This window comes from Brassica oleracea, chromosome C2 (genome assembly GCF_000695525.1).
Source record: "Brassica oleracea var. oleracea cultivar TO1000 chromosome C2, BOL, whole genome shotgun sequence".
In the NCBI taxonomy this organism is placed as follows: domain Eukaryota; kingdom Viridiplantae; phylum Streptophyta; class Magnoliopsida; order Brassicales; family Brassicaceae; genus Brassica; species Brassica oleracea.
The window spans coordinates 11,442,191-11,460,587 of NC_027749.1; the positions used below are offsets into that span (position 1 = coordinate 11,442,191).

Here is an 18,397-nt window from a genome sequence, read left to right on the forward strand (position 1 = left end):
TAATATTTAGGTACATATATTAATCCCTATAAAGTGCATACTCTTACTTGGTATATATATATATATATGTCTGGTTAAAAAGGTATATTTATCAAGAAAAAAATTGAATTTCGATGATAAAAGAATCAAATCAATTATAGGACCAATAATTTATTGCTACAGGTATAACTTTAAAATGATTAATTTCCTCCCCTGTTTGATGCCAAACAAAACCTGCGTTAAACAAATAGTCCCATTTGACAAAAAAAACACAAATAGTCCAATTACAAAATTCCAACTTGATTTGGTTTTACATGTAAAGTTCAGTGTGCGTGAGAAGCAGGTGATTTAAAAATTAAAAAAGAGAGAGAAAAAAAACAAAACCAAAAAACTAAATTAATAATAGTATTATTATTAATAATATTCTGGCTCTTTTTCTCTCTCTGACTCTATACTGAAAGTGAAAAAATCGTCGCCTATAAAAACACAAACAAGTTCCCTCATCTTCTTCACTACTCAAATCTTTCTTCGCATATCAAGAAAAAAAATAACAACTCGAAGAGTCTCCAGATCCAAAAAAGATGATCTCAGTGGTGATTATTACTGAGCTGCTAGTGGAGTACACGACGGCTCTCGCTAAACTCACCGCCGGTATTCTCCCACGGCGTACCGGCGATAGAAACGCCTTACGGATCGGCGGTTTCCTCATTCCTGCTCCTTCCTCAACATCTTCGACCATTCCTGATTTCTCTTCTCATCTCGTCGACTTCTGATTTCTAATCGATGAGAAGTGGCTGAGGATTTTTACAGAGTGTTCTCCTAGTCTTCTCTCTCTCTCCCTCTCTTGGTTTTGAATCGTATAGAGCTTTTGTAGATCCGTATCTTATATATAGAGAGGACTTTTGTTACTCGTGATCTGTGATAATACTAACTATGTTTATGGTAATGAAGATGATCTTGCATTCATTTTTTCTTTGTTCAATAGTTCTCGCTAACTTCGATGTTATTAACTCATTCCGCACATTCCTCAACTTATTAATAGTATAAAACATTTCTCAAATGAAAATTAATTTGCAAATTTTAAAAATAATTTTATTTATCTCAAATAATATTGTTCTTATATATATTTCTGCTATTTAACATTTATTCAAAAACAGATGGAGTATTAAACATAGCGTCGTGTCAATGAAGCATACAAGTTGATAAATTACGGAGTAAATAAAAAGTGTATTGGTTGAAAAAGAAAATTCTGACGTTCAACGACTTGAGAATTATAATCGACAGTTGTGTAATATACGCCATCTTCTATACAGACAGAGCCATGTGTTAGTAAAATAATAAATAATAATATCTACACTAATTCGAAAGCTATAGAACAAAATAATACAACTGTGAAGAAAAATATGTTCACTGAATCAAATGTTCAGATGAAGAAGCGGTTGAAAAAAAAAGGGTTAACTGAATCGAATGAGACTAAGCTACCGTAGTGCAAATGTTGATTCACGTTAGTATATGATTCGCAATTCTTTTATAAAATCCCGTTACAGCTCTACATTCATTTTATCACGTACTAATACGATACAAAGCAAAGCCGATCTCTTGACGAGCATTGATTTTTGCTTTTCTTCGCTATATAGTATTGTTGTGCTTGTGTTTTTAATACTTCTCTCAAAGCCGTCTCTGGACTGAAGAAGGTTACAGCTCGTTTGTGTTCGAGAGGGTTAGTTGGGCCGAGACAGGATGTTATTGGGCCATCGTCTTCTTCCTCTTTAAGATTATTTTATTGGTTTCTCGTTCTACTTAACGTCGTTGTTAATCGTGTCTCGTTACTTATTCCCCTTTCTGATCGTTTATTGCAATATTGCATCACCATCCAAGTTTATTTTTTCGAATAACATTCTCTCGTCAAATGCAGAGCCGTGCAAGCTTTTATAGCGGCCCGAAACAAAAAATAAAAAAATAAAATCATTTTTAAAAAATACATCAAAATTAATAAATAATATTATTGTTGACAAAAAACAGCATCATTACATTACAAACAACTAAAAATTAAATTAGCAAAAAAAAAATAGTTTTAAAATATAAAAAATTTCTATTTATCTTAGAAAAAATATAAACAAATTTCAAAATAAAAAAATATTTTTAAATGACCATCATAATTATTTTGCATATATAAAATAATTAAGTAACTCAATATTTTTAATTGATTTTCAAATGGAGATAAATGCATTACTATACAAACTTCAAATAATTATAGAATAAACACAAATTTGAGATAAATATTGAGAAAGAATAATATTATACTCAGAAGTGATAACCACCGGAAAAAAAAAGTAACTCGTAAACTTCTAATTATGTAAAGCATTATTATTTTTAATTATTTATTATTTGTCTCAGTTAAAACAAATTGATTTAAAACAAAAGTATATAAGAGTTTAACCGTATGAGTTATTACCCATGTTCTAAAACGCGCCGATTTGGGCCGTTTTCTCGGCGATTAAGCGCTCTACGGACCTTGGCCGTGGCATTTCACCCTTATTCGGACAAAAAATCGGGAAAAGAAAAATCTGGGTTTTTCAAGCTTGAAACCGATACCTTTATCATAAATCTATCATATTTTATCATCAATAACAAAGAAATAGAGGCTAAACGACGCAAACCACTAAAAAAAATTGAAGCACCATGGTGAACAAAATCTGAAGCGCCGCAATTAGGGTTGCAGGTTCAGTGAGGAAGATGAAGCGGAAATTACATTTTGGCCCTTCATTAATAAAAAACAGAAAAAGCCATAAATGCATCACTTGGGCTTTGAACCCGAAAACTGATAGTCAAACTAGACACAATACCGCTGGGCCACAAACAATTATTATGTTTTTGTTACTGATTCAAATATATATCTCTATAAAATCGATAATAGTTCTTAAAAAAAATTCTCTTACTCCCCGAGTTTTTTCCGATTTGTTGTTAACTCGCTAGGTCCGGATCGACTTCACGCGTTGCGCCTAGCGAATTTTCGAACAGGGGTTATTACTAGTCCATGTTAATTATTTATTATCTGTCCCACTTTAACCGAATTTATCTAAATACAACAGTATATAAAAAATGAATAGTATGAATACTTAACCGTGGCCAATAACACATCTAAAGACTTGATTCGATGCATTATGAAAAAATGATGCTCTAAGCTAAAGTTTCTTTTCTTATAAGACAGGCACGGTACTGCTCAAATGTATAACAGTATAAGGATGATAATTATAACAATTTCAATTTTAAAATATAACTTTATGTACATTCTTATCTAGTTAATTATAAAGGAGAAGAATAAATTGAATATCATATTGATTTGACCCAAAAAAAAAGAGATGATAAAAACTGGAAGATAAGTGGCTGAAGTTTTTCAGCTATATTTAGCTTTCTTAATCCATAAGCTAATCCGTTTACATCTATCTACACATACTCGATCCGTATTTGGTATTAATTCGCTATAAACCTGGTAACTGATTTGACTATTAATATACACTTTGTAAGTCTCGGAATTTATTTTCGTTCATAAAACCAATGAACAAATTTAAACGAGCTTTGAGAAAACCATACAAGTATATAAGTATGTTCTGTTCGTATATGCGAATAACAAATGTACCGAATCATAAGTTGTGATTTTCATGTCCACAGAATGGATGTACAACTCATTTCTAGTTTCCATTCATTTTACGTTTTGGGTGCCAAATGTAATAGATTACATCTATATAATGATATATCCTTTATTGATATAATATAATGAATGGTTAGTGAATCTTTTGATAGTGACATATCACTGAACACGGTAGTGGGTAGGACTTTATAGTCTCTTATCTACCAGTCTCTTGTCCGCGGGTCTCCTGTCCACCAGTCACTTGTCTACCAGTCTGCATCCCAAGATTCACCAGCACAACATTCTCTCCTTAACTCCACCATTCACACTTCCCCTGTCTCCTAAGTATATTTTTCACCCCTATAAATAAACCTCTTAACGTTCTACTTCTCATCCATCAAACAATCCTCTCAAACCAGAGAAAAGAAAAAACTAAAGCATTCTAAGAATCTTCAAGAAAAATGGCGGATACACAGATAACTCCACAACAAGTAACCAACGACGACGAACAACTGGCTCTCTTCGCCATGCAGCTAGCCAGCGCCTCCGTTCTTCTTCCGATGGTTTTAAAAACGGCGTTAAACCTTGATCTTCTCGAGATCATGGCCAAGAACTCTTCTCCGATGTCTCCGTCTGAGATTACTTCTCAACTTTCGATCGAAAACCCCAACGCTCCGGTCATGCTCGACCGTATTCTCCGTCTTTTGACGTCTTACTCCATCCTCATCTGCTCCGGCGGAGACGGCGTCGAGAGGACTTACGAGCTTGGTCCGGTTTGCAAGTATTTGACTAAGAACGAAGACGGTGTCTCTATTGCTGCTCTTTGTCTTATGAACCAAGACGAGGTTCTCATGCAAAGCTGGTACGTATTTTGATATTATCAAGAATTATTATCATATGATTTCAAAACATCTTGTGCCAACCCATGTTAGAAAAACTATTCTTTATTTTTGATTATGTTGTTTCATAAGCTATGCTTCCTGGTTATCATCATATGCAATTGTTGAAACTTAAACAGACAAATTAATGGATACCTGCTGTCCACTAAAGAAATTGATTCTATTCTATACCTGCTGTCCACTAAAGAAATTATATTTATATACCATTTTTTTTTCTTTAGAGGTTATACGAGCTCCATAGTTGATTTTTTGTTTGTTTGTTACTGTGCCAAAATCATACAATCTAAAGAATAATAATCAAAAGAAATATTTTTGTTGATCCCTAGAGCTAGAGGAAAACAATATTTTCTGGATATTACTAAAAAATACTATTATATGATTTCAGTATAGATCTTGTGCTAAGATAGATAAACCTAGTTAGAAAAAAAAAACTGTTCTTTATGATTGATAATGTTGTTTCTTACTCATGCCAACGATACTTGTTTCAGGTACCATTTGAAAGATGCAATTCTTAATGATGGGATTCCATTCAACAAGGTTCATAATGAAATGACCTCTTTCGATTACCACGAGACGGACCATAAGTTCAACATGGTCTTCAACAATGGAATGTCTAATCATTCAACCATCACCATGAAAAAGATTCTCGAGACCTATAAGGGTTTTGAGGAATTGACGTCTTTGGTTGATGTTGGTGGTGGCATTGGTGCTACTCTCAAAGTGATTCTCTCTAAATACCCTAACCTTAAGGGCATCAACTCTGATCTCCTTCATGTCATCAAAAATGCTACTCCCCATGATGGTATAGTATATTTTCCTACACTTTACACACAAAAATCTGTTTTTCATTTACATATGTTTTAGAGGTTGTGTTAACTGTTACATTTACCACAGGTATCCAACATATTAGATACAATAGAGTATTGGTTTATTATGGTTAGAGGTTAACCACTCCGGTTTGAGTCTCCTTTAGCTTATCCGGAGTATTTAAACAAACTGTGTAACAAACTATTTTGGTTATCACATTAATTCAATATACTTCAATATGGTATCAGAGCAGAGCCTGTGACGATTCTCCATCATCGAGCTTCATGAGTTCTTCGATTCTTCAAATCCTTCGTCTCTTCATCGAAGATCTGATTGTGTTCGAGCTCGAGATCGTCTTCTCCGTCTACTTCCTTTCGGCTTTGCTTCTTCTCCTTTGTTAAAGCTCTCTGCTTTTCTTGATTTCACTCCGATTCTTGTGAAATCAACTACGCTGCGTCATTTCTCCGATCGTCATCGCGATGAGTTCACCTTCTTCAACTCGTCACCTCGATCACTACGAAAATCCATACTACCTTCATAGCTCGGATCATGCCGGTCTCGTCCTTGTTTCCGATCGCCTCAACACCGGTGCAGAGTTCCATTCATGGCGACGCTCGGTTCGTATGGCTCTCAACGTCAGGAATAAACTTGGATTCATCGATGGTACGATTCCTAAACCGCCTGATAATCATCGAGACTCGGGATCTTGGTCACGTTACAATGATATGGTAGCTACATGGTTAATGAACTCTGTATCCAAGAAGATAGGTCAGAGCTTATTGTTTGTGTCCACCGCTGAATCGATTTGAAAGAATATTCTCTCCAGATTCAAACAAGATGATGCTCCGCGCGTTTATGAAATTGACCAGAAGTTGAGTTCGATTCAGCAAGGCTCTGATGATGTAACCACCTTCTATACTGCGTTAGTTACTCTTTGGGAAGAGCACAAGAACTATGTTGAATTGCCTGTGTGTTCTTGTGGAAAGTGTGAGTGCAATGCTGCAGAGCTATGGGAACGTCTTCAGGAACGTAGCAGAGTTACCAAATTCTTGATGGGGCTGAATGAATCTTATGAATCAACAAGTCGTCATATCCTGATGCTAAAGCCAATTCCAACTATTGAGGAGGTGTTTAATCTGGTGACACAGGATGAACGTCAGAAAGCTATCAAGCCGAGCTCTACTCCAGCAAGTGTTGTTTTTCAAGCCTCTGGTCCAGATGAGAATTTGCTTTCTGCTCCTCCTGATCATTCAGCTTTTGCTGCAGCTCATGCCAACTCAGGATACCGTCCAAAGCAACGTCCTTAGTGTACTTATTGTGGTCAACTTGGTCACATTGTTGATAAATGCTTTCGTCTTCATGGCTATCCTCCTGGTCACAAGTTCAATAAGTCATCTATTCCTGGACAAGGCACTCACGCTACTGCTGGTTATGCTCCTCGGGGACAGAACAATTACAACCAAAGGGGGATGCAGCCGCAGAACAACTACAATCAACGATCGATGCAGCAGCAGAACAATCATTACACTCAACCACAACACTCTCAACAAGCTAATGCTGTTGCTCAACAGATTGTTCCTGCTTCATCAACTTCTCTCCCTGGTCAGATGGATGTAAATCAAATTCAGGCATTACTTCAACAGCTTCAAGCTTACGTTAGTCCTTCTGTGAATGCAATTTCTAGTAAGCAGTCTTCCGTCTCTGAAAATGGATACATGGCACCCCAATCTACTTCTGGTATCATCCCTTTTCCTTCTACCAGTCTAAAATTTCAAAACAATATTCTCACTTTTCAAAATCAGTGCCTTTCTTCTCTTTCAAATTCTATTGCTAGTGATTCTTGGATAATTGACAGTGGAGCTACCACACATGTTTGTTCTGATCTATCACTCTTTAGTAACACTTCGTCTGTGCTTGGTGTTACAGTCTCTCTCCCCAATGGTCTTCGTGAAAACATAACTCATATAGGAACTGTGCATATTAACTCTTTCATTGTCTTGCATAATGTTCTTCACGTTCCATCTTTCAAGTTTAACCTAATAAGTGTTGGTAGCCTTCTTCGTGATAGTAACTTCTCTGCTCACTTCTATCCTGATTTTTGTCTACTCCAGGAGTCTATTCAGGGATTGATGATTGGTAGAGGCATTCTTCTTCAAAACCTTTATGTTCTTGAGCTTAATAATACTACTACTTCTTCTCTGCCTTTCTATGGATCCTTGCGAGCCGATGAGACTCTCTGGCATCAACGCCTTGGACATCCATCAACTTCCAAGTTAAAGCAAATGTCTGGTATTCTGAATATTCCTGTTTCTACTGTTGATAAGTCTGAACACTGTTCTGTTTGTCCTTTGGCAAAACAGAAGCGTCTTTCTTTTGAGTCTAGTGTTACTGTGTATGTATCACCATTTGATTTGATTCATTTAGACGTTTGGGGTCCTTTCTCTGTTGAGTCTGTTGAAGGATATCGATATTTTCTTACTATAGTCGACGATTGTACTCGTGTTACTTGGATATACATGATGCGTAATAAAAATGATGTTCTCACTGTTTTTCCAGAGTTTATTCAACATGTTTATACTCAGTATAAATCTGTTATTAAAGTGATTCGTAGTGATAATGCTCCTGAACTCGCCTTTACTCAATTTGTTAAACAACATGGTATGATTCATCAATTTTCATGTGCATACACACCGCAACAGAACTCCATTGTCGAACGCAAACATCAGCATATATTGAATGTTGCTCTGGCATTATTGTTTCAATCCAATGTTCCTCTGATATATTGGAGTGATTGTGTGTGCACTGCAGTGTTTCTTATCAACAGAACTCCTTCTATTCTTCTAGGTAACAAGACTCCATATGAATTGTTGACAAAGAAAGTTCCTAATTACTCAATTTTAAAATCGTTTGGTTGTCTTTGTTATGTGTCTACATTGCCTAAAGATCGAAACAAATTCACTGCTCGAGCTGATTCATGTGTTTTCCTTGGTTATCCTTCTGGTTACAAAGGGTACAAAGTTTTACATCTTGATACTAATCGGATTTCAGTAACCAGAAACGTGGTTTTCATGAATCAATTTTCCCTTATAAAGATGACAAGACTAATGCTTCTGATTCTTCTTCTAAAATCTTTGATAATACTATACTTCCGTTGCCTATTCCTGTGATCATTGATAGTGTTCCTGAGCATGTAGATTTGCATTCACCTCATAATGAACCTGTTATGAGAGAGACTGTACCAGTAAGCACATGTCAAGGGAATCTTTTGGGTGGAAGACCAAAACGAAATGTGAAAACTCCAAGTAACTTGTCTCAGTATCACTGCAATCTTGCGAGGTGCTCTCTTTCTCAAACCTCTCTTGATTCATCTTCTACTCCTCTTTTATCTACTTCCACACCATATCCAATCTCATCTGTTCTCTCTTATTCCCACTTTATACCTTTATATCAATCTTATATTCTTTCTTACTCTCTCGAAACAGAACCCACATCTTTTAAACAAGCCATGTTATCCCCTAATTTTCGGAAGGCTACTAATGAGGAATTGCAGGCTATGGAAGCTAACAATACTTGGACTGTTGAGTCATTGCCTCCAGGGAAGAACGTGGTTGGTTGTAAATGGGTCTATACGATCAAATATAAGGCTGATGGCACGATTGAGCGTTACAAAGCTCCTCTGGTTGCCAAGGGTTTCACGCAACAAGAGGGTGTCGACTTCACTGATACTTTCTCTCCAGTTGCAAAGCTTGCGAATGTCAAGCTTCTCCTGGCTCTTGCTGCGATTCAAGGATGGAGTATGTCTCAAATGGATGTCTCCAATGCGTTTTTGCGTAGTGATTTGGATGAGGAAATCTTCATGAGCCTTCCTCAAGGCTATGTTCCTGCACCTGGTTCTTTGCCTCCAAATCCTGTCTGTCGACTTCACAAATCACTGTATGGGTTGAAACAGGCATCCCGCCAGTGGTATAACTGTCTCTCTGCAGTTTTTCTATCTGCTGGTTTCATACAATCTCCGGCGGATAATACCCTGTTTGTGAAGCAATCTGGTTCTTCCTTTGTTGCTGCTCTTGTCTATGTAGACGATATCATGATTGTTGGGAATGACGATGGTGTGGTTAATCAACTCAAAGACACGCTTCACCAGCACTTCAAGATCAAAGACCTTGGTGATCTTCGATTCTTTCTTGGTTTGGAAGTAGCTAGAAGCTCTGAAGGGATCTCAATTTCTCAGCGGAAGTATGCATTTTACCGCAGCTCATCGAATACTGAGATATATCAAGAACAATCCTGGTCAGGGATTATTCTACTCAGCTTCTTCGACGGTGTGTCTCAATGCCTTTTCCGATGCAAACTGGGCTACTTGTCTTGACAGTCGTCGATCAGTCACTGGTTACTGTGTCTATCTTGGCACTTCCTTGATTACCTGGAAGTCGAAGAAACAAGACGTGGTTAGTAGAAGCAGCACTGAAGCAGAGTATCGAAGCATGGCACACACGACTTGTGAACTTCTTTGGCTGCAACAGCTACTTACTAGCATGAAGATTCAAGTCAACACCAAAGCGAAGCTCTTCTGTGACAACAAGTCCGCGATGCACATAGCCACCAACCCGGTCTTCCACGAGAGGACAAAACACGTGGAGATAGATTGCCACACGGTTCGTGATCAGGTGAAGAGAGGCTTCATTACTTTGATGCACGTTTCAAGCGCCAATCAACATGCAGACATCTTCACGAAGCCGCTGCACTCTGGTCTTTTTCGATCCTTACTTGATCGAATGTCACTCTCAAGTCTCTTTCTTCCTCATGTTTCGGATTCAGAGACTTGACCGGGGCGTATTAGATACAATAGAGTATTGGTTTATTATGGTTAGAGGTTAACCACTCCGGTTTGAGTCTCCTTTAGCTTATCCGGAGTATTTAAACAAACTGTGTAACAAACTATTTTGGTTATCACATTAATTCAAGATACTTCAATACAACACGTTGAAGGAGATATGTTTAAAAGTGTTCCTGAAGGTGATGCAATTTTCATGAAGGTTAGTAATTAGTAGTTACCAAAACTCCTATACCGAAAACTCACTCTTTGATATTGTAAATAATTCATCAATAGGAAATGGATCTCAAAACATTTTCCTTCGATTTGTCTCATTGCTGTAACAGTGGATATGCCACGATTGGAGCGACAACAAATGCGTGCAACTCTTGCAGAACTGCTACAAGGCGCTTCCAGAGAATGGAAAAGTGATATTAGCAGAGTGTCTACTTCCAGAGACAATAGACACAACAAGCCTCTTGACCAAACAAGTTTTCCATGTCGATTGCATTATGCTGGCTCACAATCCTGGAGGTAAAGAACGGACCGAGAAAGAGTTCGAGGCATTAGCTAATAAATCAGGCTTCAAAGGCATCAAAGTTGTTTGCAACGCTTTTGGGGTTTACATTATCGAGTTGCTCAAGAAGATCGACTAAAGTGTTTAATTATGGTTTACTAGCTAAGAGACTCATGTAGAGTTTCTTTTATCTGACTAATTAATAAAACTATCTTATTTGTGTGGAAAATAATTATGTGTTTGAAGAAAAATAAAATAAAGTTTGAATCGAAGTCAATAATCTTATCTAGCTACACTGATAAAATCAACATTCAAACTCCATCGACGTGGATTATGTTAGTTCATCGACCAAACTAGTTTCACTGAATCTTGAACTCAAACTTCTGTTACTACTAGACTCTTCTAGCTTTCCTTCTCGTGTCCAGTTATATATACTTAAATTCACCATTTCTTCTCGTCAAGAAAACAAACATATCTAGTTTCACAAAAGATAATAAGTGATTTGATCAAAGCAGCAAAAAACAATTCAAGGATGATGATGTCGAGATTTAGCTCTGCGAGAACTCCGATGAAAAGAATAAGAAGAAGATGACCCAACTAATGAGGATAGATCCAGACCTCCACGGTGTTCGAAACTATTCTTCCTTGTTGATTGATCATTAACAAAATAAAGATTACTACTATTTATTATTGATAACTTGTGAAAAAAATGTTTGCAGTTTATACTAATTCTACAAACTTATCTGGAATGATCAAATATTGAAAATTGTGGCAAATAAATTTGAAGGCAAAAAATATTTATTTTTCTAAAAGTGGCCAGAATTAGGCCATGTTAATTGTTTTCAGTAATGTTGAAATCCCTTTTTATAAGCTACACTTTTTGAGCTGTCTGTGTTATTTTCCTTTGTAGTCATATGTTCTTTTCTGACGTTTTATGTATGCACTTAAACATTTATAAAACAAAGTCTAACCAAGTAAAAGATTGATTGTTTAAACTAAAAACTAGATCAAGTTACAGTTCAATCCCAACTAAAAGATCGATTGTGTTCAGCTACCAAACCAACCAATAACAATTGAACAACCGAAGCTTAGAAGTGGTTCAGTCAAGGAGAGACACGGGTCCAGCTACTTTAAGGAGGGGAGCAAGCAGCTGTATTTTCCGGGAGTTCCTGAACACACCCGACATGCCCTAAACGGACCCGAACGAGGCACATTTAATCCTGAGCGTGTCTGTCGTTGTATGATCCGGATTGACGAAAATATTTTTCCTTGGCTAAAACTTTGTTTCCCTCTGTATATTAAAATAGAAGTCACTTTAGTGATTACTGCTGACATGACATTAATATAGAACTTCTCAGAAAAATTGTTATAATTCTATTGGTCGATTTTTTTGAATTTTATTTTTCATTTATTTTAATCAATTGCTTATGTAGACAAGCCCAAAACTATTGTTGATTTCGTTAAGCCCATATATAGCTAGAGAATAATAATTATAGATTTAGTTTAGCCTTGGGTATCCATTCAGGTTCGGGTTCGGGTATTTCGGATTTTCGGGTATTTCAGTATAGAGGTGTAGAACCTGTTCGGGTATTTCAGTACTTCGGGTCGGGTTCGGGTATTTTTAGTTCAGATTCGGTTATTTCGGATCGGGTTCGAATATTTAGATTTTGAAAAAAAATTAAAATTTTCATTTCTCAAGTTTCTTATATTTAAAAATATAACTTTCAGTTAACTAATTTTTTATTTTTAATAGATTGAATGGTTAATAGATTTGGACATAACATTTTGAAACTAAAAAGACATTAATTTAGTTATTTTTTAAAAAAATTTTGGATGTAACTTTTTGTTAATTTTGGAGTAGCAAATCATTTTTTTCCGTAATTGTATGTATATCATATGAACTTAAAGTATGTGTAGTATCAATATAAATATTTTATATAAAATGAGAGATGTCAACTAGAAATATAAGGTTAATTATACATATGTTCGGTTATCTTCGGATATCCATTCAGGTTCGGGTATTATCCGTTCGGGTTCGGGTATCCAATCTCTCCTTATTCAATACCCGTTCGGGTATTTTGCTACTTCGATTCGGATTTCAGTTCGGGTTTTTCGAATCGGGTTCGGGTGCCACTTTGGATATCGGGTAAAGTTCCCACCCCTACTAATTAGGTTGTTTGTTTTTATTAACTTACCTTTCTAATATGAATTACTTGCGCAAGTTGAAATCATTAAATATGCAAATAACTTATTGACAAAATTTGTTTTTAATAACTTACCTTTCTAATATAGATTACTTGCGCAAATTGAAATCATTAAATATGCAAATCACTTATTCACAATATGGATTACTTGCGCAAGTTGAAAACATTAAATATGCAAATCACTTATTCACAATATGGATTACTTGCGCAAGTTGAAATCATTAAATATGCAAATAACTTATTGACAAAATTTGTTTTTAATAACTTACCTTTCTAATATAGATTACTTGCGCAAATTGAAATCATTAAATATGCAAATCACTTATTCACAATATGGATTACTTGCGCAAGTTGAAAACATTAAATATGCAAATCACTTATTCACAATATGGATTACTTGCGCAAGTTGAAATCATTAAATATGCACACAAATCTCTCCTCTCATACTATTAAGGTATTACGACGATCCTGCTTGTGTGCTAAGAAAAATGTGTTTAGACGCAAAGGCTCCTCATCTTTAGAACCTTGAACTCAACTCTTTGTGTCTTGTCTCCAAAAATCATGTCTGGTCTATTTTTTCCATGTGTTGAATACTGGTAACGACAATATGGTCTTCCTATTTTTTATATGTAGACCAGGTCGTGAGAGTGATAGTGATCCAGAAGACCTTGAACATGCTGAGAAGCTTCGCCAAGTTAAAGCAGTTCTTGAAGATGTTCTTTAGTACTTCTTTTTTTGTTGAATATAGTCCAGGGAAAGTATTACATAGTATCATTTAGTAATACTAACTTATATCATTTTTTTTGTTGAATATACTATTTTATAAGTAAGCTAGCATTATGCATTTTTTATTTAATTCATGAGGTCATTTTCTCACAGCAGAGAACCTTTTGGAATGGCACAGGGAGAAAATTTCTCAGGGATATACATGAAGGTTCAACTGAAGCCGCTGAAGTGGAATGGTGAAGGCGAAGAAGAAAGACCTGTAGAGGCCCTTATGATTCTTAAATACGGCGGTGTTCTAACTCACGCTGGTAGAAAACAAATGTTTACATACTCTACCATTTAATTTGTCATTGTTATATATATATATGTTTTCCAAATATGGAAGAATTGTTTAACTTATTGATGTTTGCTTCATCTGCATGCAGGTAGAAGAGCTTGGTAGATATAATTTTTGTAGGTTTCTAATTGAATTTGCTTTTTTTATCGAGAAATGTACTTCATAATTTAATTTATGGATAATATTTCGATTTTTATTATATTTTCTTTTAATATGTCTACATTAAATGTTTGTTTATTATTTATGGAAAAATAATATTATTCACCTAAAATAAAGAATTACGACATATATACAATACAATTCTAATTAATGATAATATAAAATCTGTTATTTCTAAAACTATACACTCTTTATTCCATTTTTTGAATGAAAGTATCTTTATAAACACACAAAATATTTTGTGACGTTGCAATTATACATACACACAATATCTGTCTCTTCATGCTGACGTTACTGTGTTCCCTCTCGTGAGGTGCGGACCGAGAAGAAACACATGGTGCGGGCCGGTCATATTCTTATGCCCGCACAGGGTGCGTACCGGTCACCTAGTATGCTTTAAAAAAGGTTTACACTACATGCAATTTTGTAGTGAGACAAAATATTTTAAAGACAGATTAAGCAATAGACATAATAACAAGCGGATTTATTTCATACATTTTACAGTTTTAATAAATCTAACCAAGATAAAATAGGAGTGAAAAAGATATATAACCATCTGAAAACATTTATTAATATATTTTACAAGATATTTTACAATAAAATAAATTTTTACTTAGCTAACCATTTTCTTTTGTTTTGTGTTTGATCTTTTACACTACAATAATTCACTAAAATAATTAAGGATTACTTTGTAGCTAGTGGAATGAATCTGTAATTTTAAGTAGGCAACCAATGGCGACGGATTAATTTCATTATCTCAGCTCCCACGCTACAGATTGGTTATGATACTTTTTCAGATTCGCTTTTCTTTTTGTACCATACAGAAATTTCTATTTACACTAAATGCAACTTTTTAGAAAGACTTAATATTTTAGAGAAAAATTAAGAAATTATACTATATATTAAAGATAATTCACTTAATTATTTTTCTTAGAATAAAATTTCACAATAATTTTCTTCATTTAACTGTTTGTTAGGAGTTTAATTTTAATTTATTTAGTTAAAGTTTATAAAAGAAAATTAATCCTACAACCATGTAACCTTTAATCCCAAACAAACTAGCAAATCTATTAAACAAATTTTATTAATAGATAATTTGGCATACCTTAAATGTGGAAACACATAAATTATCAAAAAATATATTATTAAAAATTACCATATATAAAAATAAGTTTAGAATATCTTCATTAATCATTAAAACACTAAATTTTAGAATAGTTCTAACTAGTTATAATAATTACATAATAACTAGGAGTTCTCCTGCGCCATGCGCAGATATAAAATATTTAAAAATGTTATATATAAATAAAATTTTCTATTTTTATATTTTACTTTTATTAGATTAAAAAATAAAACCATAATGTAATTGTTTTTAGTTTGATTTATTCAAGTTTACTTTGACCTTTTAATTTTGCATTATTTAACTTTTGATAAAAATAATTGAAATTTATAAAATTACTTTATTATATTATTCTTTATTTAATTACCATTTTTAAATATTTCTACTTGTAAATATATAAATTATTTCTAATAATATATACATTAAATTAAAATAACTTATATACGTTGATAAAATATATTTTATACTACACTTATTTTAATAATAAAATATGATTCATATATTGATGTAAAATTTTAATATTCGTAAATATTATTTATATATATAAACATATTATTTTAATAGATATAGAAAAGTTATTAGGTATCATAAAATCTTACCAAAATGAATATTTACCGAGAAAAAATATTTTTGATATAAAATTTATTAGTTATTACTATATTATGAAACTTTTCTAAAAATATAAATCCGTATATAGAAAATCATCATTATTATATTTAAGAAATCTTACCAAAAAATAAATCTAAATATAGTAAATTGTACATGTCACAATTAGATTTATGTCATGTCATATTTCTTTAAGCCATGTCATCATTTTTTTTGTGAAAGTTAATGTAGTGATGACACATATACAAATCACTTCTTAAATATAGTATAGGGGATATGCCATACTTTCACCACAATATATACTTTTTTTTACAACCACTATATATACTTCTAAAGTAGCAGTAATTGGATATGTCACAATTAAATATACAATTTCAAAATTTATAAATGGGAATATATTAATTTTCTGACAGATTTATTTTCTCGCAATAATAATTGAACGTTAACGTATGAATACTATTCACAAAAATGTATCTAAATATAATAATACAAAAGTAAATTTCAAGTTAATAATTTGGAATAAATTTTATGAAATTTATAAATATTATATATGAACTAAAATCTAAACTTTTGCTAAATTTATTTTCAACTTTTATATCACCTATACTTCAAGGCTTTATTAATTATGTTTTTGTAAGTATTGTAAGTGTTGAGTTTATTTGGCATATAAAGAAAATTTGGAGACATTTAAATTTGAGAAAATATATTATCAGGCTACGAATATTTGTTTTGAAAAAAAATGTATTAATATAAATAATCATACTAAATTGTTAAATTTATAAACAAATACATTAGAAAACGGTCTATGTAGTAAAACATGATCTAATGACATATATATTAGGTAATATATCACTTTGATTAGTTTAACATCTAACCACAATATGGACAATTAACACATATACAAACATTAAAAAATTGTTTATCGATTATAAAGTTATCCATTACAAAATGAAAAAAAAAACCATTCATGCCAACTTGAGGACCGAGGTCTACTTTTAGTTAAAACTGAAATTAGCATAGTATAAAGGTTAAGTTATGAAAGGCATGACGAAAATTATTTATATTGATTACACCAAAAAAATATTTATATTGAAAATAACCCTTCTGCTTGTTGATTCTACTGCTGGTATATACAAGTTGAAGTATATAAAATTAAATGAGATATAAGTTTTTTTTTGTCAGCAAATGAGATATAAGTATAAAATAAAATTAAGATTTTGCTTTTTAGAAAATAAAACATATTAACATTTTGCATTTATTGAGAAACCTGTACCCGTTTATACATTATCATGGTTAATGATGCTCAAGTATTCATGGTTTGAGTTTATCATGGTTAAAGTAGTAGGTTTAAAATTTCATGGTCATATGTAATATTTTGACTTTAGCATTTAACGTTAAAAATAAGTTTTCGTTAGAGCATCGAACTCAGAAATATCGACCATAGATGATCCTATATATGGTTTAAGATCCTAAAGGACCTAAACATCGAGGTGGATATAGCCACCGTAAGTGACGCAGAAAACTTGTAGATTGTAGGACATAAAATTGAATGGGGGTAAGAGCAATGGCAAAAGAATGTAACAAAGATAATATATAAATTTTTTAAGAAATTTTATTTTGAAAGGGTTGTGTCTTTTGGTTTCAAAAAAAAAATGAGAAAGAGTCGTGTCTTTTGAGAAGCAACGATTCAAAAATGAAATATTAAGACATACCGTTGAAAGTGGTAGCTGATGATGTTATACATTAATACTAAAACCCACCCATTAAATTTCATAAGGAAGCAATCTCTTTTTTTCTTTCTAATCTTCTTCAAGAAGATTAAAGAAGATTATGCACTGTCAATTTAGAGGAAGCAATCTACACTATTCAAAAGAAAGTAATAAAGGTAAAATATAATTTTGTTAAAAAATTTTATTTTGAAAGGAATGTGTCTTTTGGTGTTTCAAAAAAATGAGAAAGGGACGTGTACATACACAACTTTTCTCGGGATGTTTCTGAAGTGTTCCGTACAAGAGACGGCTGACGTGTACCGTGCATCATATGTAAAAATAGGCAACGTAGGTATACATATATTGTTTAGAGAGGTGTGACCAGGCCCGGTCCTCTGGGTAGGCGATAGAAGCGGTTTTGATAACATCTTCGATCTCCAAATATCGGTTTGCTATTATATATAGATTTGTGTTTGGTACTTTTCATATTATAATCATCATTAGAAGGCCGCCGTTTGCTGCATTCACTGTATTTTTTCTTTATTGATCCTATGTTTTTTTTATTGATCCTATGTATCTCACATTCTCCTCCGCAAACTAAAGATTGCATTCATCTCGTGTCCCACAATTAACTTTTAGGATCTTCTAACTTGATTTTGTTAGTTTTGTTAACATGATATTCATTATTTATTGTTTTTGAAAAAAAAGACTTACACATCAACATATTTTACTTGTATAATATGTTATTTTTTTATTCGATGGAAAAATAAGTCAAATTGAAAGTTTTTAAGATACAACTGTCACTTTAAAAGTTTGAAGTACTAACCGAAAAACTTCAATATTTAAAATATTAGTAGATGTCAATTTAAAAAAAAATTTTATGCGTTTCG

At 33.3% G+C, this 18,397-nt stretch overlaps 2 protein-coding genes across 6 annotated transcripts; both read left to right on the forward strand.

Annotated features, from left to right (window-relative positions):
• The first annotated feature begins 475 nt into the window (after positions 1-475).
• LOC106325612 lies at positions 476-945 on the forward strand. The gene has a single exon (XM_013763658.1). It carries the CDS (start codon positions 561-563, stop codon positions 750-752), a length of 192 nt encoding a protein of 63 aa, XP_013619112.1. The 5' UTR covers positions 476-560; the 3' UTR covers positions 753-945.
• Positions 946-3,980: 3,035 nt separating this feature from the next.
• Positions 3,981-11,766, forward strand: LOC106326817 (flavone 3'-O-methyltransferase 1-like). Of its 5 annotated transcripts, none has more exons than XM_013764745.1 (3): positions 3,981-4,472; positions 4,998-5,311; positions 11,698-11,766. In XM_013764745.1, the coding sequence occupies exons 1-3, from the start codon at positions 4,072-4,074 to the stop codon at positions 11,721-11,723; spliced, it is 741 nt and encodes a 246-aa protein (XP_013620199.1). In that variant the 5' UTR covers positions 3,981-4,071; the 3' UTR covers positions 11,724-11,766. The 5 variants fall into 5 exon arrangements, with proteins under 5 accessions (XP_013620199.1, XP_013620197.1, XP_013620196.1 ...); XM_013764743.1 differs by lacking the exon at positions 11,698-11,766 and adding an exon at positions 11,162-11,299; XM_013764742.1 differs by lacking the exon at positions 11,698-11,766 and adding an exon at positions 10,477-10,866.
• The last annotated feature ends 6,631 nt before the right edge of the window (positions 11,767-18,397 follow it).

Excerpts from the sequence above, each read along its gene's own strand:
- LOC106325612 (XM_013763658.1), top strand. The coding sequence starts at position 561 with ATGATCTCAGTGGTGATTATTACTGAGCTGCTAGTGGAGTACACGACG.
- LOC106326817 (XM_013764742.1), top strand. The coding sequence starts at position 4,072 with ATGGCGGATACACAGATAACTCCACAACAAGTAACCAACGACGACGAA. Across the intron at positions 4,473-4,997 it reads GAGGTTCTCATGCAAAGCTG|GTACCATTTGAAAGATGCAA; the intron begins GTACGTATTTTG and ends TACTTGTTTCAG. Across the intron at positions 5,312-10,476 it reads AAATGCTACTCCCCATGATG|TGGATATGCCACGATTGGAG; the intron begins GTATAGTATATT and ends TTGCTGTAACAG.